Below are 25,204 nucleotides of genomic sequence, written 5' to 3' on the forward strand. Positions count from 1 at the left end.
TGCGATGTGTGGGTTTCCATTTGCAATTGTTGTAGTTATGGCTGGCTGATCAATTAATTTTTGCAGTTTGCCACAGCTTGGTGGAGAGGTGCTAAATCAAAAGATATTCCATCAGGACCAGGGCACTTTTTATTATTTCAGGCCATTCCATTCCTGTAAGTTTTGCCTTTTCCATATTCTCCTGTATGCTGGATAGGCATTTTGTTTCCCTGTTGTGCTCTAAGCAATCCTCATATAAAGTTCTCTAGTTCTGTTTCAGCTTTGGCTGGTGGTGGTTCAACTATATTCATATTCTTTCCCAGGTCTGGCTAGAATTGTTTTGAGTTATGTCTATATGTTTTATTTTGATATTCCTATTTTCTTTATATCAGCTGCTTTTGTGCTTCTGCTGCTATTTTCAGTTTGTTATCAGAGTATGTGAATTTAAAGTGGTCTTTTGTTAGTGCAGAATGTTTCAGCTTGAGATTTTACATTTCTCATTACTAGCATCCAGTCCTTTGAGATACTTGTCTGCCAGGGACATATTTATTTATTAGTTTTTCCATATCTGCATGCAGTGGTTTTTGTCTTTTCTAGGGAGAGGTTATCTTTTTCATTTTCTTCTGAGTTTGTGACCTTGTTGGTAGGTCTCTCTGTTATGAGTTTTGCTGCACTATATTATGTGATACAAAGAGACTCTGCCTTTATGCAGATTATTGGCCTTGTTGATCTTACTAATCATAGTTTTTATCTACATAATCTTTCTCTCTCCTGGATCCCCAGCATACATCTCCATTTCCATATAGGCCAAGAGTTCAATCACTATCGCCTCCATATCCTGGTCTCTCTCCTGCCTTCCCTTTTCACTCTGCTTCCTTGACCTTTCTTATATCCTCATGTGTTGCACCATTCTCATTCACATGCATCTCACCTCCTCAGATTGTTTCATTACCTCTTTTATGGGGCTTATTGACTGTTCTAATGCCTTTCTCCTGCTGCTCCTTGGTTGTTCAGGACATCTGTGCTAACACTTCTTTCCAAATCTCCTCTTTCAGTCTTTCTGCATCAGCCCTTAATAGCGTTTAAAGATTATTACTTACATACCACGTCTCTTTAATTTTTATTAAAAATCTTACATTTGGATCAGTTGCTTTTTTGCAGCTTTATCTTGGTTGATATTCCTCTTTCTTCTAGTTTTTTGCGAGTCTAGTTTTTTGCGAGTCCTCTTTGTAAATCCTTTTGATTTAAATATCCGGTCTGTGGCAGTACATTATCTCCTTTTTATCTTCACAGATCCACGTAATTATCTCTCTTCCTCTTAATTTTTTTCATTAACTGTTGTGCTCTGTTTTCTGCTACAATGGGTGCATGAACAGGGTCACCTTGGCCTATGGCTGTACCGGCTTGTCACCCTCATATGAAGGGTCCTTACTATCACTACCACCATCATTAACCTTAGTGCTGGAGTTGAGAGTGGGCATCTTTTTATCCTGGACGATGTGTTGCCAGTATGATTTTTTCTTTCCTGTCAAACTACAGTAGAGGAAAATTAGTTTCTTACCTGATAATTTTCGTTCCTGTAGTACCAAGGATCAGTCCAGGACACCTGGGTTGTGACTCCGCACCAGTAGATGGAGACAGACTAAAACTTGTGGGCGGAGCCATATATGCCCCTGTGCCAGTCACAGCCCCTCAGTCATACGAATGTCAAAGTAGAAAAGCCATAATACAACATAGTTAACCATACAAACTTGTCAGGGAAACGAAAATAACTCCAACACCCCCACAGGAACCAGACTCTCCAAACCGAGAGAGAGCGAAGAACAAGGGGTCAGTGTACTGAAGACAACAATGAGCGGACTCTCCGTTACAACAGCGCAGCACTGCGGGCGGGATCCTGGACTGATCCTTGGTACTACAGGAACGAAAATTATCAGGTAAGAAACTAATTTTCCTTTCCCTGTATGTACCAGGATCAGTCCAGGACACCTGGGATGTACCAGAGCTAAATTACCGAGGGTGGGAAGCAGAGAGTCCCGCTCGGAGTACCCTCTCTCCAAAACCCCCGCAATCAGTAGCCCGAACATCCGATCGGCAATGTGTAATGAAGGTATGTAACGACTTCCAGGTAGCAGCCCTGCAAATCGCTTGAGGCGACACCTGTGAAAATTCCGCCCAAGACGCCGCTTGAGACCGTGTCGAGTGAGCCCTGAGGCCCCCAGGAATAGGTTTTCCTCCCGCACAAGGTATGCCGAACCAATGGTTCCTTGTTTGCCAACGGACAATCGTCTTGCGGGATGCCGCGGCCCCTTTCTTTGGACCCGAAAAGGAAAACAAAAGATCTGTCATCGGTAGCGTGGAAGGGAACTCCGCACAACAAGTCCCTTGAAGTCCCTCGCTGGAGGATCAGAGGAGCTCCCGTCCGCAAAGCGGGCAGCCCCACTGACTGATGCCGATGAAAAGACGAAATGACCTGAAGGAGAAAGGTAGGGATCGGACACAAGAATACCCCCGAATCAGAAAGACACAAAACGGTACTCTACAGGAGAGAGCCTGCAACTCAGAAAGCGCCGCGCCGAGGCAAGCATCACCAAAAATACCGTCGTCAAAGAGAGATCCGGAAGAGTTGTGCGCTTCAAGGGTACAAACGGTGCTGAGCACTAGGTGGAAAGAACCGAATTGGAAAACGCAATGGCGGACGGAGAAGCTTAGCCCCCCAGAGAAAACGGGAAAACATCCGGACCCGCAAGCAACCAAGCGCGGACCCGCCGGGAACTGCATGCCAAGCCTTTGGCCAGACCAGCCTGGAGAAGCCAGAACATCAGATACCGAAGCGGCAGTGGAATCCACACCCCGCTGCACGCACCTTACCGCAAAGACTACCCAGGCCCGGACGTACGCCAAGGATGCTGCCTGGAACCTCAGCAGCATAGCCACCAGCGCGGCAGAGTAACCTTCCCCGTTTAGCCGAGTCCTCTCAAAACGCCAGGCCGCGAGACAGAAGGGATTCTCATCCTCCCAACAGACGGGGCCCTGACGGAGGAGCCCCGCGAATCCCTGGAGACGGATGGGACGCATGGGAGCCGCCACCAACACACTGAACAAGGTCCGCGAACCACGGACGGTGAGACCATGCCGGAGCCCCCATGATCACGTTGAACACGTTGAACGGGTGCAAATCTATGCGGCGCATAATCGTGCCGAACATCGGCCACGGAGGAAAGACGTACAGCCGGACATCCGTCGGCCAGGGAAGCACCAAGGCGTCGACTCCTTCTGCTCCTCTTCCTCGGCGCCGACTGAAGAATCGCGGAGCCTTCGCATTGTGGCCTGTGGCCAACCAGTCCACGTGGCCTGTGGCCCTCCAGTCCATGTGGGGAATACTCCACGTCTTGCAGATGAGGCGAAACTTCGACCGCCAGCTCCCATGCCCCGGGATCCAGATGATGCAGAAAATCCACCTGGACGTTGTCGACCCCGACGATGTGAGAGGCTGCAATGTATGTGATGCTGCAATGGACGTGAGATTTTGCTCCGACCTAGCCATCAAGAGCCGCGCCTCGTCTGCCACCTGTGGACTTCTCATCCCTCCTTGGCAAGTGATGTAGGCCACTGCGGTTGCGTTGTCCGACAAAACACAGACTGCCCGTCCCCTCAGCAGAGGTAGGAACGATTGCAGCGCCAGACGGACCGCTCTGGTCTCCAGTCGGTTGGTAGCCCATCGGGCTTGAGACGCTGACCGTAGGCCTTGAACTGACGTCCCTAGGCAGACTGCTCCCCATCCGGAGAGACTGGCATCCGTGGGCACCACTGTCCGGTTGGGCAATAGGAGTGACCCTGGAGAGGTCAAAAGACTGGAATCGAGCCACCAGGACTGGCCGGATCTCGCCCGGCCTACGAGTGGAAATGGACGGTAGAATGCTTCCGAAACCGGCTGCCAGGGACGCCCGCAATGGCCGTAGATGAGCAGACGCCCAGTGGACCAACACGAGAGTGGAGGCCATAGTACCCAGGACCATGAAGTAATCGCCGACCCGCGGTAGCCGGAGCGACAGCAAGCGCCTCACTTGAGCCTGTATTTTGCACCTTCCTTCCTGCGATAGGAACGCCCTGCCCCGTTTCATCGAATACGGCTCCAAGGCATTCCAGGGTCTGCTTGGATACCGGCGTGGGTACCAATGGACTTCTTGTTGAACTCGACTAGCCAGCCTAGAGACTGCAAGAGATGTAGGCCCCTGGCCACTGACAGTCGACATTGATCCTCGGACTTCGCCCGAATCAACCAATCGTCCAGGTAAAGATGAACCAGAAACCCTCCCGGCGAAGTTGCGCCACCACCAAGACCATCACCTTCGTGAAAGTACGAGGCGCCGTTGCGAGCCCCAAACGGGAGAGCCGTGAATTGATCCTTAGGCATCGCTGAAGAGACGGTGGAATGCCTACGTGAAGGTACGCCTCCGTGGAACCTAGTGAGGCCAGGAACCCTCCTGGACGCACCGAGGCGATCCCCGACCGAATAGTCTCCATTTGGAAGTGAGGCACCCGCAGGCATCTGTTCACCCCTGTTAGATCCAGGATTGGTCTTGAAGTGCCGTCGTTCTTTGGAACAATGAAGCAAATAGAGTGACGTCCTTCGCCGTGCGGACTGATCGGAACGGAGGAAATGGCTCCCAAATGTTCCATGCGCCGGATGGTGATTAGCACTGCTGCCTTCGCTTCGGGAGCCTTGCACGGCAAGACCAGGAATTAGTGTGCCGGGGAACGAACAAAATTTAAAACGTAGCCGTGCGTCATCACGTTGCGGACCCCCTGGTCCGATGGTATCCAGGCCCCCTCGCTGACGGGGCTCCACCCTGTCTATCGGAGCGTGTACCCCGAAAAGACTGCTGCCATTGATGGTTACGGGAGGAAGCCGACCTATAAGAAGAACCGGTAGACCTGTGATGACGCGACTTCCTGGGCCCTCGGAACCGGGATCTGGCCGAGCAGACGGAGCGCGCCCTGAATCTGTCCTCGGGCAGCTGCTGTGAACGAACCATCTGCAGCCAGGTTGCGCAGCCACAGCAGGCAACGCGCCGAAACAGCCGCCACCCCGGACCTAGCGGACGTACGCAGCAAATCGTGGAGAGTATCTGCCCCATACGCTATTGCTGCCCTCCAACCTATCTGCCTGTGATGCCTCTTCCGCCGACAGACCTGCATTCGCCTGAAGAATATGGGCCCAGCGCAGACTCGCTCACAAAGCGAAGTTGGTACAGAAAGCAGCCCGCACACCCAGGGCAGACACCTCAAAATCTTCTTGAGTTACACGTCCAGCTTCCTATCCTGTATATCCCGGAGAGCCGTGGCTCCCGTAACCGGAATGGCCGACCTCTTCGTCACCGCAGAGACTGCGGAATCCACCTTGGGCCGGCGAAGGAGTGCCAGTACATCCTCCGGTAGCGGGTAAATCTTGTCTATGGCCGTACCGACCTTAAAGGCGTATCCCATTCATTGAACAGGAAAACTGTCGATGAAAATTGAAAAGGAAATCCTACTGTCGGCCCCGAGAGACCTATGCTCCTCTTCCTCGGAGAGCATCGGATCCATGATTGCCTCTTGGCAGATCCATGTTTGTCTCTCGACGGGCCCCCCCCAGCGGAGCCTCCATTGCCAGTTCCTGAAGCATTGCTGGAGGGAGTAGGTAGAGTTCCTCCCTGCGAAAATAGTCGTACCACCTGGGGGTCATCCCCTTCCATGGCGAGTGCCCCTTTGCCCACGCTGGGCTGGACAGGACCGTCCGCAGCCGAGGACCGTCCGCAGCCGCCTCCCCGGCCCCCATCAGGGACTCCTCTGGAGACTCTGATTCAACTGCCGATGAAGAATCCGTCTCAGACTCCTGAGGTACGCCACGCGGCGGACGCTTCCCCCGCGAGGGCTCCCGAGAGCCCTCCGCAACATCCATAGTGTTCTAGCCTACGGAACAGACCTGCGGGTGGCCCCCCCCCCCCCCCCCCGTACGACGCCCCTCCGGCAGCGCTAAATACGCTTATATTTAAAAAAAAACCCGTGCAACAGAAGCGCAAAAAAAAACCAGATAAAAATCTGAAGAACCATCCGCGGGAGCCAACGGGGAACGAGGCCCCTCCGTGGGGAACCCCCCCCGCCGGATCCCGCTGCGGGGAAAACGCGGGGGGCAGGGCTGTATCCCCTGTTGTGAACCGAGCAATTTCGCGGCCGGAGAAAAAACAAACATCTTGGGGCCTATCAGACGAGCCCCCCCCGCGCGGCGATTGCGCGGTTCTGGACTGGGCCCCCCGAGGCGCTCCGGACACACCCTCTCTGCCCGTGCGACCATAGCCACAGAGGCCCTGCCACGAAAAGCGTGCGCGAGCCGAGCCGCAGGCCCGACAGGCCGACCCTCGTGGCCTGCTGGCGAGCGCGACGAAAAAATGGGCGGGAAACGCGGCGAAATGCGAAGTAAAATTAAGAATTCAAAATCGGCGACCTCCCTCCTGCTATCGGCGCCCCCCCCCCTCAAAACGGAGCGAAGACGCGAGGGAACGGAGAGCTGCACAACGAAAACAAAACCCCTTTTTTTTTTTTTTTTTTTTTAACAAAGCTTGCAGCTGTCCTTGGTTCTGGAGCCCTTTTCCTGCAGGGGTGAGTGAACCGGGCTCCCCGGTGTCACCCCTGACGCTGCCACTAGCTCAGCCGGGTCCTCAACCCTGGCAGCGGCCTCAACCGGGGGAGGGTAGTCCCCTCAGGACCTCTCAACCCCCCCGGGAGGCAGGGCACCCGGGACTAAAATTAAAAACAAAACCCAATTTGCCACGAATACCTCGCAAAAACAATCAGGCCTAACAAAATCAGCCCCTAAAAACCAAAACTGACTAATCACCAAAATCAGGTCAGGCAGGGCTGTGACCGGACCTGCACCATCTACTGGAGACAGAGTAAGACTGAGGGGCTGTGACTGGCACAGGGGCATATATGGCTCCGCCCACAAGTTTTAGTCTGTCTCCATCTACTGGTGCGGAGTCACAACCCAGGTGTCCTGGACTGATCCTGGTACGTACAGGGAATAGTAGTTGCTTTGCTGAGATTTGGACTACATGTTATACATTTGAAAGTTCTCAGCAAGATTTGGTGAGAGAAATTTACTCTAATCAATTGTTCTCTGCCCCTCAGAGCTCTCTGCTGACTTGTACTGACGACGTGTCCTGTTAAATTTTTAGGAGAGAAAATTGTCTTTAGCCAGACATCTTTGGTTTAGGGAAATAGTTTTCTGAAAGGTAGCACATGCTATGAAATGAGCAGTTTATGATCAGTTATAACCTTCCTTCGAGAAAACCTCAGAGGAGATTTTCACCTCTTGGCTGACTTGCGTTGTGGGGGCACTCTATTTGAGGTTGGGGGGGGCAGATATACAAAAGAGAGAAAAATGAGCGACAAATTTTTAAAAGTGAAGAACCTTCTTTGAAGATTCGGTCAAAGTCTTATAGGAGAGGAGAGCACTGTACCTCATCTAGAGGCCTTTGTTTGAAAGTGTTAAGGTTTTGGTAATCTGAGTTGGTTACTCTGTAGCAATGATAAGAAAATATGGTGTTTGCATTAACAAAAGTGCAGATCATTTTTACTAGAGTCATAAGTTGAGTGGAAAAGTGTTTGTCTCTGTGTTAGGACTTTGGCATATTGCATAAAGAGTTGAGGAACTGCTCACATTGGTGAAAGACCCGTTTTCCTCTAGGCCAAGAAGAAAAAGCATATGCATTTTGCATAGCTATATACTACAGAATGAATGTTAGCATAATCCTGGAGCACCTGGAACAGTATTGTAGTCGTCAGGTAACAGCGCAATCTCTGTTGGTTAAGCAGCTGCATAGATGTATCAGCACACTTCCCATGACTGGGGCCAAAGTCTTTTCCTTTCTGAAAACATTCAAGTCACTTACATTTTGTGGAGTATTGAATCTCGAGCAGTACTGAAAAATATTTTTTTGTGGATATCTAGCATTTTCTTGAGTCTCAAGTAGCAGTTTAGAAGAATATTATACATTGCTTTCTTTGGCAATAAGCAGGACATTTGTTATGCTCTGGTCATTATTTTTTATTTCATTTAATATCCCGCCTTTCCCATAGCTTCAAAACAGCTTACAAAATAATTATAAAATACAATCAGATCCCTCCACCCACAATTCCTAAGAATCGCAACTCCATACACCAAACAAATCCCACAACCTAACCCATGCTTTGCCCACAAATCCTGAATACCCTCACCATTAAACTAGCCTAAACCAACACCTTCACAATGACTTCAACTCCCACCAATTGGGGTATGCTAATGTTTATTACTGCAAAAACAGAAGAAAAAACTACCACAGATTTCCCCAGACTAGAAAGACTTAAGTGGACAAGGACTCAAAATGTGAAATATTGCTTTTGAGACATTAAAAATGAATGAATAATATGTGAAGGTATTTAAGCTGTTAATTATTTTATACCTCATTTGTCTACAGACATCACTTTGATGCCAAGAGTTAATGAACAAGATCTAAGCAACAATTCTCCCATAGATATAAAATCAGAGAAATCACTTGGCCCATTTGGCTTAATATATGTAGAGTTTTACTTATGATAGAAAAAATTCTTCATTGAAAACATTGTTCTTTCTCAGTCCCAGATCAAACAACTTCAATCCAAAAATCAATCTTGGATGGGAAGTGTGCTTACGTTTTTTCCCCAAGTCCCTCTGTTTTTATTTTTTTCACCTTTTGATTTTTGAGTAGAAGAATATGGACTCAAAGGTTATGATCCAAAAATAGATTGACAGAATTCTCAATTCCTGATGGTGCTTCTCTGAGTCTTGGTCCACTATTCAGCCATGCCCCAAGCAAAATAACTTCTGTCTCCATAATTGTGTTGCGTATGAGACAGAAATCGCTGTTGAAAATACTGTTCATTTTGTTGGCAAATCATGTGTGGTGTGGTTCACTCTTCCTATGAAGAAATCCTGAAGACCATTTGGAGGACTCAGTTCTTGTGAATGGGTAACCATGTCACAGAATCGTGTACCGTCGCTTTTCACCCAGTTATAAAATCACTTTATTCAGACATTTTGTCTGTATGTTTAAAGATTTGTTTTTGTAAATATAATATTAGTCACAGGCTTACAGTTTGTGGTGTTAATGCTTTGTTTTTCACCTATTTTAGTTTTAAGTTGATGTGAAATGTTTGTTTCTGAACAACTGAATGATTTCTTTTTGCCTCCATTATCAGAGGTGAGCTAATAAGGAAAGCTGCACCCCTTTCTGACGTGCTGTATCTAGGGTAATAATCTGTGTGCCTGCAGGTGCTGAAGGAATACCTAGACAACGTGCAGCTGGGTCAGATCCTGGATCGTGAAGGAGGCTGGGACAGTGTTCAGGACTGGATGGATGTGCTTAGTGGAGGAGAAAAACAGAGGATGGCTGTATGTTTCTAAGTAAAACCGAAAAATAGGAACCTTGCATCTCTGTACATTAGAATATGTTGGAGACCCCGGTTTAGTAAGTTGTCCTGCAGATATAACAAGCAGATGACTGCCATAAATTCTGCCTTCTCACACTTAGGATTTTAATAACATTTAAAGACAAGCTTTAGGTTGAAAAGAATATTCTCACAGGACAAGCAGGATGGTAGTCCTCACATATGGGTGACATCACAGGATGGAGCCCTGTACGGAAAACTTTTCTGTCAGTTTCTATAAAGCTTTGACTGACACTGGCACACTGAGTGCACTGAGCATGCTCAGCCTGCAATTATCCCTGTGAGCCACATGTGTATCCCTCAGTCTTCTTTTTTCCGCTCTGCAGTAAGCATAGCGGTTAGGAGCTCTGTGAGAATTCCTAATACTTTTTCCTCACGGAAACACTTAAACGTTTACTTCACAAGCACTTTTCCCTGCACGGGTCTCCCTTCACGTACGTTTATTCGACGCTCGGTGAGTACTATGCCCTGTTTTTTCGGTCGGTTCCTGTCACCTTCCTGGCCTGCCAACCGACTGCGGCCTTCCCTCTCCCTATGTTTTCAGTTAGCCACACATAGCCTGCGAGTGTCCCTCTGTGACACTCTGCCTGGTTATTAGCGCTAGTGGGACAGACTTCCATGGTTTCCGATGCCGCCAGGGCCCCTGTCGATTCAGGTCCTTCAATTTCCTCGGTATCCTTGCGCAGTCGATGCCCCCATTGCTACCATCAGTACCCCCTTCAGACCGTCCTGGATTCTTAGATGCCATCGGTACCCCTCCCCCCACAGTACACTGATGCCATCGGCCCTTGCATTGTTTCTATCAGTGCCAACCATGTTTTTCATCCATGGCACTGATTTTTCCTTGGGTTTCATCAGTGCCATCATTGTCCGGATGGATGTCATCGATGTACACCTTGTCTCGTCGGTGCCATCCATGCCCGGGTCGATGCCACCGTCGCCTGGGGCACTTCCATCGATACCAGGGTCATTTCCATCGATGCCATCCTTTATTTTATTGATGCCATCGATGCCCAGGACATTTCCATCGATGTCCAGGTCCATTCCATCGATGGGCATCGATGCCAGGGTCCATTCCATCGATGGGCATCGATGCCTGTAGCCATGCCACCGATGCCCTCGACACCCACGTCGTTTCCATTGGTGTCTTCGACGTTCCTATTGATGCGGTCATCAACTCCGTCTATGCCGGTTATCAATTTTTCCGATGCCAACGATGTTTTTTCGATTATTCGATGCCACATCGTTCCCATAGATACCTACGCCGATGCCATCAGTGCTTCAGTCACTGTCATCATTGCTCTGGCCGAGTCATTGACGTTTTTTCATATATATTTTTGATGATACCCTCGAGGCCGCCATCGACACCGTCAATACCGACATAGCACCGCCACGTAATGGCCTCGCCTGAACACAGTGCTCCATGCTTTGGGTTCTTATTAAAGCCCCGTATTAGCCTATGACACTACATAGTGCCAGGAGCATTGCAGGTATGCTGACAGACCTTCATCAGTCGCCATCCAAGACAGCAAGGGCATCCATCTCTGTACTGGGGAAAGACCGGGCCGAGCAACGTGGCATGCATCATCACCGACACGGCGACCGTCCGCCATCGATGCCATCCAGCACATTGGTGCTATCCTTCTCGATGCTGGACAATGCTCGGACCGAGCAACATCACCACTGCCATCGACACTGTTCCGCACAGTATTGGCAGTCCTTGGAGCTCCAGAAACACCGTAACGAGTTCCGAAGAATTCTGCACTGGCGTCACGAGACATCGAGCTGCTGCAATGAGGACCGGGTTTACAAGCTGTTAATCGGCTCCCCTGTTCCCAAGGCATGCCCCACCGACATCGGTGGGGGATTGTGGCCCTCCACAAAATACTACCATGGTAGCGCCAGCCACGCTCCGCCTGTCTCCTCTATACCTGCGCCACCATACCAGGCATCAGAGTTGAGACTGGTGTCTACTCCCTCGATGACTCCTGAAATCCACGGAGCCAGCAATCTTCACCGGCTTGTCCTTCGGCGATCCACGTCGGATGGTAAGTACCCACTTCTGTGGCATTCCCATTGAGATGTGTTCTCTAATTTGGGCCACATGGTTCGAAAAGTTCTAGGTCATGTACCTTCCAAGAACCGTATTAGTATCACATATCGCTATGCCAGCTATGTCAGCCACAATACCAAGATAACCTCTCTATCATTTCTTTGGGATTACATCAGGGCATCCTCCCTTCTTCAGCAACGAGGCTCTGTACTGATTAATGCTCTGGCTTCTGGTTCCTGCTTCAGAACCAAAGTTCCAGGTGCATTTGCTGATCTTCTAAACATGAGATCCAGCAAATACTGCCTCAAGTGCAAGTCCACCTCAAAGCCTGACAACAGGTCTCAGTGTCTCCTTGTACAGCACACAGAAATGCGGGTAAGACTTTACCGCTCATGCTCCCGTGGGAGGTTACATGATATCCAGATTACATCAGCCCCTCCAGTTGGACACCTCCAGGTCTCCCAACTGGCCAGATATCAGAGTGGCCACCCCACCTTGTACCTAAGTTCCCGGTACACTCCCCCAGACGCTACAAAGCGCAGGGGGGGGGGGGTGTTGAGGAGTTTTAATTACACTATTCTTTCTTTCAACAGAAAGTAGTTACTCTCCACCCATCCTGGACCTCAGAAATACCAACTTCCTTCAGAAGGCACAGGTAAAATGGTAACTCTCGACACCATGCTTCCATATCGCAGTAAGTATATTACCTCTAATCTTTCTATGTGCTTCATGGTGAGTCAACAATATTACAATCCCAAGCTCTGCCGGTTGCACCAGCTTCAGCAACTGGGGTATTCATTGAATCACTATTGGTGACTGCTGTTTCTCTGCGGAGTGCAACATCATTCACTTTTTCCTTGCATGGACAGCTGCATAACAACAGTCAATCCACGCAAGGAGCTCTAACTTATTCATGATTCACTATACATTTACTAACTGGGATTACTGTCACTGCCATAAATCCCTTATACAACACTTCTGGACACCACAGTCATAATAAGAACATAAGAAAATGCCATACTGGGTCAGACCAAGGGTCCATAAAGCCCTGCATCCTGTTTCCAACAGTGGCCAATCCAGGCCATAAGAACCTGGCAAGTACCCAAAAACTAAGTCTATTCCATGTTACCATTGCTAATGGCAGTGGCTATTCTCTAAGTGAACTTAATAGCAGGTAATAGACTTCTCCTCCAAGAACATATCCAATACTTTTTTAAACACCGCTATACTAACTGCACTAACCACATCCTCTGGCAACAAATTCCAGAGTTTAATTGTGCATTGAGTAAAAAAGAACTTTCTCCGATTAGTTTTAAATGTGCCCCATGCTAACTTCATGGAGTGCCCCCTAGTCTTTCTACTATCCGAAAGAGTAAATAACCGATTCACATCTACCCGTTCTAGACCTCTCATAATTGTAAACATCTCTATCATATCCCCCCTCAGCTGTCTCTTCTCCAACCTGAAAAGTCCTAACCTCTTTAGTCTTTCCTCATAGGGGAGCTGTTCTATTCCCCTTATCATTTTGGTAGCCCTTCTCTGTACCTTCTCCATCGCAATTATATATTTTTTGAGATGCGGCGACCAGAATTGTACACAGTATTCAAGGTGCGGTCTCACCATGGAGCGATTACAGAGGCATTATGACATTTTCCATTTTATTCACCATTCCCTTTCTAATAATTCCCAACATTCTGTTTGCTTTTTTGACTGCCGCAGCACACTGAACCGACGATTTCAATGTGTTATCCACTATGACGCCTTGATCTCTTTCTTGGGTTGTAGCACCTAATGTGGAACCCAAAATTGTGTAATTATAGCATGGGTTATTTTTCCCTATATGCATCACCTTGCACTTATCCACATTAAATTTCATCTGCCATTTGGATGCCCAATTTTCCAGTCTCACAAGGTCTTCCTGCAGTTTATCACGATCTGAATCACTCTGAACAATTTTGTGTCATCTGCAAATTTGATTATCTCACTCGTCGTATTTCTTTCCAGATCATTTATGAATATATTGAAAAGTAAGGGTCCAATACAGATCCCTGAGGCACTCCACTGTCCACTCTCTTCCACTAAGAAAATTGTCCATTTAATCCTACTCTCTGTTTCCTCTCCAGCATACGCGCAGACATTTTAATAAATTCTTACATGTCCCTGCATGCATTTTTCCCATAACCTCAGCCCCTCAATTCTTCATTGTCGGACCATGGGGTTTTTTCACTATGCACTTTCCTCATAGATCCAAAACTGCTATGGGTTAGATTCAGTGAAATTCCATTATCAGTGGGTCTAAGCTGTTCAACCGCTTTCGTCCCTCATTCATATTGCAGATCTAGAACCAAAACCTAGTCTGATTCTGCTCATGCTCGCATTTACTCAGGGTTGTAAAGTTTGACCTAAAAGCTTCTCAACCCAATATGCGTCTACTCCACTCCAGGCACAGTTTCACATCAACTTCCTGGAGTTTGTAGCCATGCGTTATACCCTTATGCCTTCCAGTACTGCCTCTGCAACAAGTCTTTGTGCATACAGACAGACAGTAGGGACAATGTGCTTTACAACACACAAGCATGCACAACCTCTTACTGCTCTGCAAGGAAGCTGTGCAGCTCTACCCTTGGCCCTTGCTCACTCCATGTATCCTCGGGCCACTTATCTAAGAGATTTACCGAACGCACTAGCAGACCACCTCCATGTAGGTTTCCATCCTCTCGAATGGTCTCGGACCACATGTGTAGCGGGAAAAATCTTCTAACGCTGAGGTCAACCGAACTTGCCCTCTGAGTCCGAATCGAACCATACGGTGCACAGGTTCTACTTCCTACACATGTTTCCAATGTGTTCCCAATAGGCGCCTTTTTTTCCATCAAGGGCCTCTTAAATGTGTCTCTTCTGCTGCCTCTCATAGCCAGCACTCTTCTAATGTTGAACCGGGACGGGGTTCACTGTTCCTCAGACCCACGTCCTGGCCGAGACCAGTATGCTTCCCATTCTTCTCAATCTATCACACCAGTAACCAATTTGCCTTCTCACAAGTCAGTCTCAAATTGTAGACTCACTGATGTTCTCAGGTACTGGTAGCGTCACAAAACCTTCCACACATAAATCGTACCATTCAAAATGGCATGATTTACCACATGACGCATACAAAAGGGTATTTCCCTTTTTCTTTTTGTACACCACTCTTTTCTCTTGCTCCCTCGGATTCTGCTCCCCAGACATCCTCCGCATAGGTACACCTCTGTTCCAATTGGTGTATCGTTTGGGAGTGGGGATACCCGATTAACGGTAAACCCCTTCTGAATCAGCTTCCCATGGATTATCCACTGATTAAGCCGCCTCTATTTTCACTAGTCACGGAATGGAACCTATATCTTATCCTTAAGTCTCATACATTCTCCGTTCGAGCCTTTCCATTCCTCTCATTTCACAGTTTGACATGGGAAATTCTTTCCCTCATAAATGTCATTTCTGCCAACAGGGTCAGTGAGTTACACACCTTGTTACATAATCATCCGACCCTGCGTTCCATTCCATTTTCGTATTCAACTTCATATCTTTCTTAAGGTAGACGTTGCATCTCACCTTACTCAGAATATACTCTGCCCATTTTTCCCAACACCTCTCTCTCACCAAAGCGAGAGGGTTTTTCCACTTCTTGGACAGTAATAGTGCACTTGCATTCTAGCTAGATTGCACTACATTCCATAGGAATTCCACCTAACTCATTCCTTCTGTGGCAAGAGTCAAGCTGCAAGTTCCAGTGGGCAAACAGATCTATTCCTCCTAATTGACAGTCTGTATCTCTTTTCCTACCAACAAGCAGGCATTTCAATACAACACTGTGTGTAACCACACTCTGTTGCGTCCGTCCCAGCCTTCATAGCTTCCCAGACCCGTCAGGGTAAGGCCTTCAAATCCCTTCCCCCCAGCGAGCCTAAACTCCGATCACACAGACAGTGGCCCAAAGACCCGCCCACCAGCCCGACCATCCAATCACCGAGGGAGAGGGACTTTTAAACTTGCTTTTGCTCCAGCGCCGCTCCTGTCCTCTTCAAACCGCTGCTGTTGCCACTGCCGCATCGAGGAAGTGAGGCCTGCGCGATTGGCGCCCAGACCCATCGGGATAAGGCCTTCAAATCCCTTCCCCCCGGTGAGCCTAAACTCCGATCGCACAGACAGCGGCCCAAAGACCCGCCCACCAGCCCGACCATCCAATCACCGAGGGAGAGGGACTTTTAAACTTGCTTTTGCTCCGACGCCGCGCGCCAGCATCGCACGCCAAAGGAGCGCGACAAAGGGGCCTGCCCCTTCGTACAGCCCCTTCGTACAGCCCCTTCGTACAGCCCCTTCGTACAGCCCCTCCCCCCAAAAAAAAACTGACCCACCACACTAACTTGCCTGATAGTTTTGCCTTGGAGCCTTCTTTCTACCTCAATTCTTTTACTCTTCACTTCCCATCTTCTTCTACAGCTTATACTTTCAATAATCATGAGTCCCAATTCTATTCCAATCATATACAGAAGCAGAAGACACACATCAAATAAACAAGTCGCACCTTTTGGACTACAAACACAACAAAAAAGGCTCTTACCAATCATGCTCTCGCCAATAAACCAACTCCTTGGTCTTACATTATTTTCAGTAACCCTACTGAACGCTCAATCCCTTACGAAAAAACCCCACCTTCTTTATGACTATCTTGTTGAAGAGCAACCAGATGCATGCGCCATCACAGAGTCTTGGCTAAAACCAGAAGATACAGTCCTGATCAACCAACTTCCTCTCCAAACATATGATATCTTCTCCATCCCCAGACCAAAAAAACGGGGAGGCGGTCTGCAATTCTTGGATTTATCCCTTCACACAACCAACTCCTCCCCCTCTCTCGAATTTGCTGTCTTTAAATCTCCTCACCTGCAAATAGGTCTCATCTACGCTCCTCCAGGATGTCTCGAGTCAGACCCTTCTCCTTTAATAGAATGTATCGCCAAACACATCAACACGGATACTCCGGCCATCCTGCAGGGAGATTTCAATCTTCACGTGGATGCTAATCCCCGTTCCTCCAACTGTGAAATTTTCATCAACACTCTCAACCTCATGGGCTTTCAACAGTTAATAAACGAACCCACACACAAAGCAGGACACACTTTGGATTTAATCTTTATAAATCAATATCTTACCCTTTCTTCTCACACAGTCTGCTTGCCAATCCCATGGTCTGATCACAAGTTAATCACCACATCTTTAGCCATCCACCATCCTAAAACTACAACCTCACAGAAAACATCGGTTCGTTTCAGAAAATTATGCAACCAGGAAACCCTCAGCTTACATCTATCTGAGGAACTAAAACACCTCAACATTACGGACGCTGACTCAGCCCTCGCTTCCTGGTCCACCATAACAAATAAAGTTGCAGACCTGACTTGCCCTCTAGTCTCCAAAACCATCAACTCTAATAAAGAAAAGAAAAAGCCTTGGTACACCCCAGATCTTAGACCCTTAAAGCGGGAACTTAGAAACAAAGAACTCATCTGGCGAAAAAACCCAACCACTGCAAACATCTCGGCCTTCAAAACCATCATGCACCAATACAGGATCTCCATTCTCCAGACAAAAAGAGATTTTTACTCTCAAAAATCCACCACTTCATTTATGATCCAAAAGCACTTTTCTCCTTGGTCTCATCCCTCACCAAACCTCCCTCCACCATGATTCCGGATGAAAAAGCTGCGAACAAAGCTGAGGAACTTGCTATCTTCTTCAAGGAAAAAATATCCAACCTACTGAACCCACTTCGGGTTCAAAAAAATCCTTCTCCCCATCATCTTCTCTCTGCCTTTCCATCACAAGCCACAAACCTGGAAGCATTCGAACCAGCATCCTCTCTAGAGGTTGAAAACGTGCTCAAAAAACTTAAACCGGCTTCCCACCCTCTTGATTCGATTCCTGCTTATCTTCTCATAGCAAGCTCCAAAGTAATTGCTAAACCAATCGCTCAAATAATCAACGCTTCTCTAACTCAAGGCTCAGTACCAACCCCACTGAAACTCGCCATCCTGAAACCTCTTCTAAAAAAACCGAATCTCTCTCCTAAAAACCTAGCTAACTTTCGTCCAATTGCAAATCTCCCTTTTATAGCTAAAATCCTAGAAAGAATAGTAAATAATCCTCTCCGAATTCTTAAACGACAACAACATTCTCGCCACAACACAATTTGGATTTCGCAAAGCCCGAAGCACTGAATCCCTTCTAATTTCTCTAACCGACAACATTCTTTTCAACCTCGAGAAAAAACAACCATGCCTTCTTATCCTCCTCGATCTATCAGCGGCATTTGACACTGTAAACCATGAGATCCTCCTACACCGACTAGCAGAGATTGGAATCAAAAACACTGCCCTCAATTGGTTTAAATCCTTCCTACAAGACAGGTCTTATAAAGTCAAGATAAACAATAATGAGTCTCAGCCTATCAGTTCCACTCTAGGCGTCCCTCAAGGTTCCTCCTTATCTCCGACCTTATTCAACATTTACTTGCTCCCTCTTTGTAACCTACTATCTAATCTGAATCTAACCCACTACTTATACGCAGATGACGTACAAATCCTTATTCCAATTACCAAATCACTGCAAGAAACCCTTCATTTTTGGAATTCATGTTTTATCTCCATATCCAATCTCCTTGCTGATCTCTGCCTAATCCTTAATGCCAATAAAACTGAATTCCTCCTCATCACCCAAGATGGCAACTACCAGCTTTCTAACACTCAACCAGTGGCACCACCTTCTTTTTCTCCCCTGGTCAGAAACCTAGGAGTCATCATGGACAACCAACTGAATTTCAAAAGCTTCATCAGCAACACCGTGAAAGAATGCTTCTTCAAACTCCAAGTCTTAAAAAGACTTAAACCCCTACTTCACCCCCATGATTTCAGATCAGTTTTGCAAGCAATCATATTTTCAAAAATTGATTACTGCATTGCTCTTTTACTTGGTCTCCCAGCTATTTCCCTAAAACCTCTCCAAATGCTACAAAATGCCACAGCTAGGATTCTAACTAAAGCAAACAAGGGACCACATTACACCAATTTTAAAGAATCTCCACTGGCTCCCTATAAAATATAGAATCCTCTACAAAACTTTTACAATCATCCACAAATCTATCTACAAAACTTCCCTTCTTGACCTCAGGATCCCATTGCAGCTGCATTCATCCTCCCGTCCTTTGAGATCTGCACAAAGAGGCTCTCTAAAAACCCCTCCAATCAAAACATCTTCAAACAAAAGAGCCTTCTCCACAGCGGGCCCTAACCAATGGAACTCTCTCCCTTCAGACCTTAGGCTCGAATAATGCCCAATCACCTTCAAAAAAAGACTAAAGACCTGGCTTTTCACCCAAGCCTACGCATGAGTTTAACTTTACTCACACCTTCCCATCGTGGACAATTCATTATGTCTCCCACTGCTTATTAATCCTAGATGCAATAATAATTTTCTCCTGTCAACGATTGATCATTTTTATGTGTTTGATCCTAATCCCTTGTATTTAAGATTTATGTTTAAAATGATCTATATAATGAGATATTTAAAATGAGTTATATCCCAGTTCTTCATTCCTTGTTCTCTGTAAGACACACGTTTAAGTCATTTCAATGTTGTATGTAAACCGAAGTGATTAGTAACATTGTTACCAGAACCTCGGTATATAAAAGTGTTAAACAAATAAATAAATAAATAGCTTCCCCTCGGTCGCTGCTGCTTGTACATATTTATCAGGCTGCAACCTGGAGTGCTGTCCATACTTTCGCAGCCCATTATTGCTTAGATACGACTAGCCGGCATGCTCCATGTTTGGCCAGTCCGTCTACTCTTATTCTTTTTGGTTTTAACTACCCATCATCCTTCCACCAACCCGTTACGGGTTTCAGGATGCCCTCCGTTCCAAATTCCACCCCCGTCATTGCGTCTTTTGCGCGTCTTGGGTGCATTTGCCGCACTCTTGGGCATCCTCAGCTCTGTACTCACCCATAAGTGAGGACTACCATCCTGCTTGTCCTGTTAGAAAGCAAGTGCTGCTTATCTGTAACAGGCGTTCTCACAGGACAGCAGGGATGTTAGTCCTCACGAAACCCACCCGCCACCCCGCGGAGTTGGGTCTGTATACGTTTTTACTTTTATTTTAGTTTCACTTGCGCTTTTAGCTATAAGACGAGACTGAGGGAGACACCTGTGGCTCACAGGGATAATTGCAGGCTGAGCATGCTCAGTGCACTCAGTGTGCCAATGTCAAAGCTTTGTAGAAACTTTGACAGAAAAGTTTTCCGTACAGGGCTCCATCCTGTGATGTCACCCATATGTGAGGACTAACATCCTGCTGTCCTGTGAGAACAAGTGTTACAAGTAAGCAACACTTGCTTTTTCATATCCTACCAGGTTGAACATTGGGTGTAGGCATGTATAATGTATATAATTTTAAAGGCATGTTAATCAAATCAATGCTAATACTAGAAAAATTAATTTCCAGCTCAGTTAAATTCAAAGAAGTCAGTGTGGACGTTTATACACCATCAGGCTTGAACTACCCCGATCATAGCTTGTATAAAATCATTGGTCCAATCCTTACTTTTGTAAATTTTTATAATGCTTAGTGATTCATGTAGTGCAAAACCTCAGAAAGTGGTGATCTAATCAATAATGCTGGAACCAGCCTTTGATTATTTTAACAGGAGGTATTTGAGATTTTTTAATTTGATTTTGGCATTTTTAGATGTATTGCACCACATGAATCATTAAGCATTATCAAAATCTAAAAAAAAGTAAGGCCTGGATCAGTTGACTGTATACACTCTATATGCATGTCCATACAGGCCTCTTTAAACGTCACTGAGTAGGAAAAGGATTTTCTAGTATTCACAAGGTTATTTTTTTCTGGTTTAGATACAGTGGCTTGCAAAAGTATTCGACTCCCTAAACAGCATATTTGTATGGATTACAAATGACACACAGATTGTTCCCAGACTTTCACAAGTATGTGTGTTTAGCAAAAAGCAAATATATGGTTATATACAGGTCTATCCAGTACCGAGCGGTAGGAAGAGCTGCGTTAGTGCCTGCGGCACCCGCGGTTACCGCCCGCACAGTGTAGCTCACCTACCGCTCGATCCTGAACTCTAATTACATGCAAATGTAAGCCGCGGCTAATAAGTGCCCGTGAAGCGTTAGGCCCGCGCAACCCATTTTACTGGATAGAGCGCCTATACAGTATCCTGGGTGCGCGGGCCTAAGGCTTCACGCCACGCTGGTATCTGTCATTTCAAATGTCATTTGAAATGACAGATACCAGGAAGTTGCTTCGCCGCTGTCAGTGTCTGTTCTCCCCTCCTCCCGGAGCAGGGCGCGAAAAGCAGCCTTGCTCCGGGAGGAGGGTAGAATAGACACTGACATCGGCGAAGCAAAAAAAATAAAACGAAAAAAGCCCCGGCCGCAATCATGGGTGCCGGTCTCCATGGCAGCCCCAGTCCTCTCCCCTGCTCCCGAAGCCTAAAAAAAAAAAAAAAAAAAAGCGAAAAAAATGTTGCAGCCCCCCTCCGATGTCCGGACTGGGGCTGCCACGGAGACTGCAACGGCGAAGAAAAAAAAAACCCAAAGCAATTTTGGGTTTTTTTTCTCAAAAGCGACAATTTTGGTTTTTTTCCAAAAGCGACTTACTTTTGGGATCTGTCAAGATCCCAAAAGTAAGTCGCTTTTGGACGCCTGCAAAACTTACTATTCTGAAGCCATCAGCAGGAAGACATTGCGATCGTAGCTCCTCCCGACGAAGATGGCCGCCTGCACGGGGGGAAGCTACAATTGGCCGCTGAAGACGTGACGTCACGACGTTTGGCCACGTCTTGAGCGGCCAATTGTAGCTTCCCCCCGTGCAGGCGGCCATCTTTGTCTTCGTCGGGAGGAGCTACGATTGCAATGTCTTCCTGCTGATGGCTTCAGAATAGTAAGTTTTGCAGGCGTCCAAAAGCGACTTACTTTTGGGATCTTGACAGATCCCAAAAGTAAGTCGCTTTTGGAAAAAAAACAAAATTGTCGCTTTTGAAAAAAAAAAAACAAAATTGCTTTTGGTTTTTTTTTGCTTCGCCGTTTTTTTTGCTTTGCCGTTGCAGTCTCCGTGGCAGCCCCAGTCCGGACATCGGAGGGGGGCTGCAACGTTTTTTTCGCTTTTTTTTTTTTTTTTTTGGGCTTCGGGAGCAGGGGAGAGGACTGGGGCTGCCACGGAGACCGGCACCCATGATCGCGGCGGGGGCAGGTGAGCGGGAGCTGGGGGAAAGCTTTCCACCTACCCTTACCCATGCCTCTACCGCCTGGGTCAGGGTAGGCGGTAAGTTTGCAGGTTAAACGCGCGACAAAACGGCGCGGAAAGATAGCGATAGTCGGGGCGCGGGTTACGGGATGCTAGAGAATAGCTAATTCGCTCGTTTGCATGCAATATCGAGCTAATTCGCTCGTTTGCATGCAATATACATGCCACGGGCGGAAGGGGTTGCCCGGGGAAATTAGGTCGCGGTAGGAGTAGGTTAAAGGGGATTCGGGATCGCAGGAAGGGCTAACGCGGCCGAAAACGGAGTAAAAAGCTGCTTAGGAGCAGGGTAAACGCGGCCGCACTTTACAGGATAGACCTGATAGTGAGAAGAGAGACTTAAATGATGCACTGCTCAGCTCCGACTGTTTTAAGAAGATAGTTTGACAGCATGCCTGCAGTGTTGACTTTTTTTTGTTTTGCAATTAGATGGCAAGATTATTTTACCACAAACCCCAGTTTGCCATTTTGGATGAATGCACTAGTGCTGTTAGTGTTGATGTAGAAGGCTATATCTACAGTCACTGCAGGAAGGTAAGTTAGTGAAATGTATGGAAAGGTTCAATTTTGTGTTTTGTAAGAGACGGGCATAAATCAGTTCTTATTTAACTTTTATACTTAAAATGTATCTTTTTAAGAGACAGATCACTGGAAGTTGCTGCTGTTTTGCAGACCGGGAGCACTATTTGCATCATATTGTTTATATTTGCATTTTTGTTTTCTTGCAATATTTTCATATAGGTTTGTAATATAAGATATCTGCTAGTGTCTGATTGTGATGCTAAGGTACAGCGCTGTAAACTTTGTTCCCTGTACGTACCCGGATCAGTTCAGACCGTGGGTTATGCCTCCCTTCCAGCAGATGGAGACAGAGAAAAACTTGCAAGGTGCCCTCTGATAACCAGTTGCACCCCCTGTGTCCCTTCAGTAGTCTCCTGTCTCCAGCAGATGAAGGAAGGCAGAACCTGCGGTCCCGCTCTTGTGACAATTTAAATCTGGGGGTTGGAATTTTTGGGGAAGGTTTTGATTACTCTGTTTCCCTCTATATTTCCTTCTCCCTCTGAATGGATCAACTTAAAAAAAAAAAAAAAAAGCCAGTATATGTAAAGTTCTTGTGAAAGTTTTGCTTTCTACTTTTTTGACAAGTTATTTTCTATCACTGCCTGAGGGTTAGGGAGTTTGCATTTTCACCCGGTTTGCAACTCAGGTAGGTGTTTGCTAGCGTAGCAGTTTCCTGGCTCACGGGGTATATGCTGGTGGTCCAGCCTCTCCCCCTGCGCCGCAACCGGCTGCCCAGAGATGTTTTGCCTCAGGGCAGTGCTGGCTGAGACGCGGCTTTCCTCAGCCAGTCCCTGTTTGCCTCGCTTACAGGCGGTTGCGCTTCTCTTTTTTTGGGCGGAGGTTAGGCGGTCTTACTTGCTCCTGCCAGGCTTCGGGGGAGCACGGTCGCAAAATCTATCGCAGTGCTCGACCCCCATGCCGCGCTCTGTGCGATGCTTCGCCTGCGGGGAGCCCGGGCCGCAGCTCTCCCACGAAGGGATTTGCTGTCGGTGCCTCTCCGGGGGGGGGGGGGGGAGAGGGCTCCTCGAGAGCGGCAGAATGACAGGCCTCGCGGTCGCAGACACGACGAGTGTCCGGCGGGCCGGTCCCCTTCGCACCGAGCGTGGGATCAGCGGCCATTTTGATTTTGGGAGACGCTGAAGAAGCGCACTCAAATGGCAGCCCGCAGGGGATTCCTTCCCAGCTCCTCCTGTATTGACCCCGGAGGACATCCCCGTGGGGGGGGGGGGGGCGGTCCCAGAACCCGTCCCGGTTCCACTTCATTTGGGATCCCCCCCCCCCAGCATTTACTACAGATTTTGTGCTCCTTATGCACAATGCCTATTTAGCTCACATGAATCAACAGGATGGTTCTACTGCGGCCCCCCCTCTACCTAAGGTGAGTCGTGTGGATATTGGGGCTCCTCAGGGGCCTTTCCCGGGTCTGGTTAGTACCCCATTCTGACCCACAGGATCCTTCTCCAGGGTATCCCAATCAGGATCAGGCTGATCCCATTGCAGGCACACAGCTGGAAGGGGATGATCCTCGGGTGTTGCACCTTTTTCATGGGGAGGAGCTGGAGCACCTTATCCCCCATGTCCTGTCCGAATTGGATATTGAGGCGCCTCCCGATCCTTTGGCGGATAATTCAGGAGCTTGCAAAGGGGATTCTGTACTGGCAGGATTACGTCCGCCAGCGAAGATGTTTCCTCTTCATCCACAGCTCCTACAGTTGTTATCCAAGGAATGAGATGCTCCGGAGTCCAGTCTAAGGATTGGATGTGCCATGCACAATCTCTATCCCCTTCCGGAGGATGTCCTGGAGCTCCTCAAAGTGCCAAAGGTGGATTCTTCGGTGATGGCGGTCACAAAGAGGACTACCATACCGGTCACGGGTGGGACCGCCTTGAAGGATCTACAGGATCACAAATTGGAAGTGTACCTCAAGCACGTCTTTGAGGTATCCGCCTTGGGAGTTTGGGCGGCGGTTTGTAGTTCTCTCATGCAGAGAGCTGGTTTGCGCTGGGTCCAACAGCTGCTCGGTTCTCAGGAGCTCCCACCAGAGGAAGCCCAACAAGCGGAACGCCTAGAGGCGGTCATAGCCTACGGTGCGGACGCGCTGTACGATCTTCTGCGAGTCCTGGCACGTTCAATGGTTTCAGTTGTCTTGGCTAGATGCCTTCTGTGGCTTCGCAATTGGTCCGCAGACTCTTCTTCCAAGGCTAGATTGGGCTCTCTTCCCTTTAAGGGCAAATTTCTGTTCAGCGAGGATTTAGATAAGATCATCAACTCCCTGGGGGAGAATAAAGTGCACAAGCTCCCTGAGGATCAGCCAAGGACCTCCAGATCTTTCAACACTTCCAGAAATCGATTTTGCGGACAAAGACGTTTCCGACAGTCAAGACCAGTGGCCAAGCCTCCGTCGTCCTGGTCCCAGGCTTGGCCCCAGCCCTTTCGGGGATGCAGACCCTCTGGTGAGGGTTCATTTCAGAGCGCAGCTCCAAAAGCTGCCCAATGAAGGAGCGCCGACCCGCCCCTTGGTTCCCAGAGTGAGGGGACGCCTCTCCCTGTTTTACAAGGAGTGGGTCAAGATCACTTTGGATCAGTGGGTGCTGGATATTTTAAAACACGGTTATGTGTTAGAATTTGCACGGCCCCCTAAGAGACAGATTCCTCTTCTCGCCATGTGGACCCCTGCGGAAACAACAAATTGTGCGTCAGACCCTCGACAGGCTGCTCAATCTCTGGGCCATCCGGT

General features: G+C 47.8%; 1 protein-coding gene across 3 annotated transcripts in view; it reads left to right on the top strand.

The window, feature by feature from the left end:
* The window catches only part of ABCD3 (ATP binding cassette subfamily D member 3), a 312,071-nt gene that overhangs the window by 279,056 nt on the left and 7,811 nt on the right, over positions 1-25,204 (top strand). For all 3 annotated transcript variants that reach the window (XM_029618697.1, XM_029618696.1, XM_029618698.1), the window contains 2 exons: positions 9,311-9,430; positions 22,335-22,439. In XM_029618697.1, the coding sequence (XP_029474557.1) occupies positions 9,311-9,430; positions 22,335-22,439 (225 nt within the window). The remainder of the gene's footprint in view (positions 1-9,310; positions 9,431-22,334; positions 22,440-25,204) is intronic.

This window comes from Rhinatrema bivittatum, chromosome 10, assembly GCF_901001135.1.
Source record: "Rhinatrema bivittatum chromosome 10, aRhiBiv1.1, whole genome shotgun sequence".
Classification (NCBI taxonomy): domain Eukaryota; kingdom Metazoa; phylum Chordata; class Amphibia; order Gymnophiona; family Rhinatrematidae; genus Rhinatrema; species Rhinatrema bivittatum.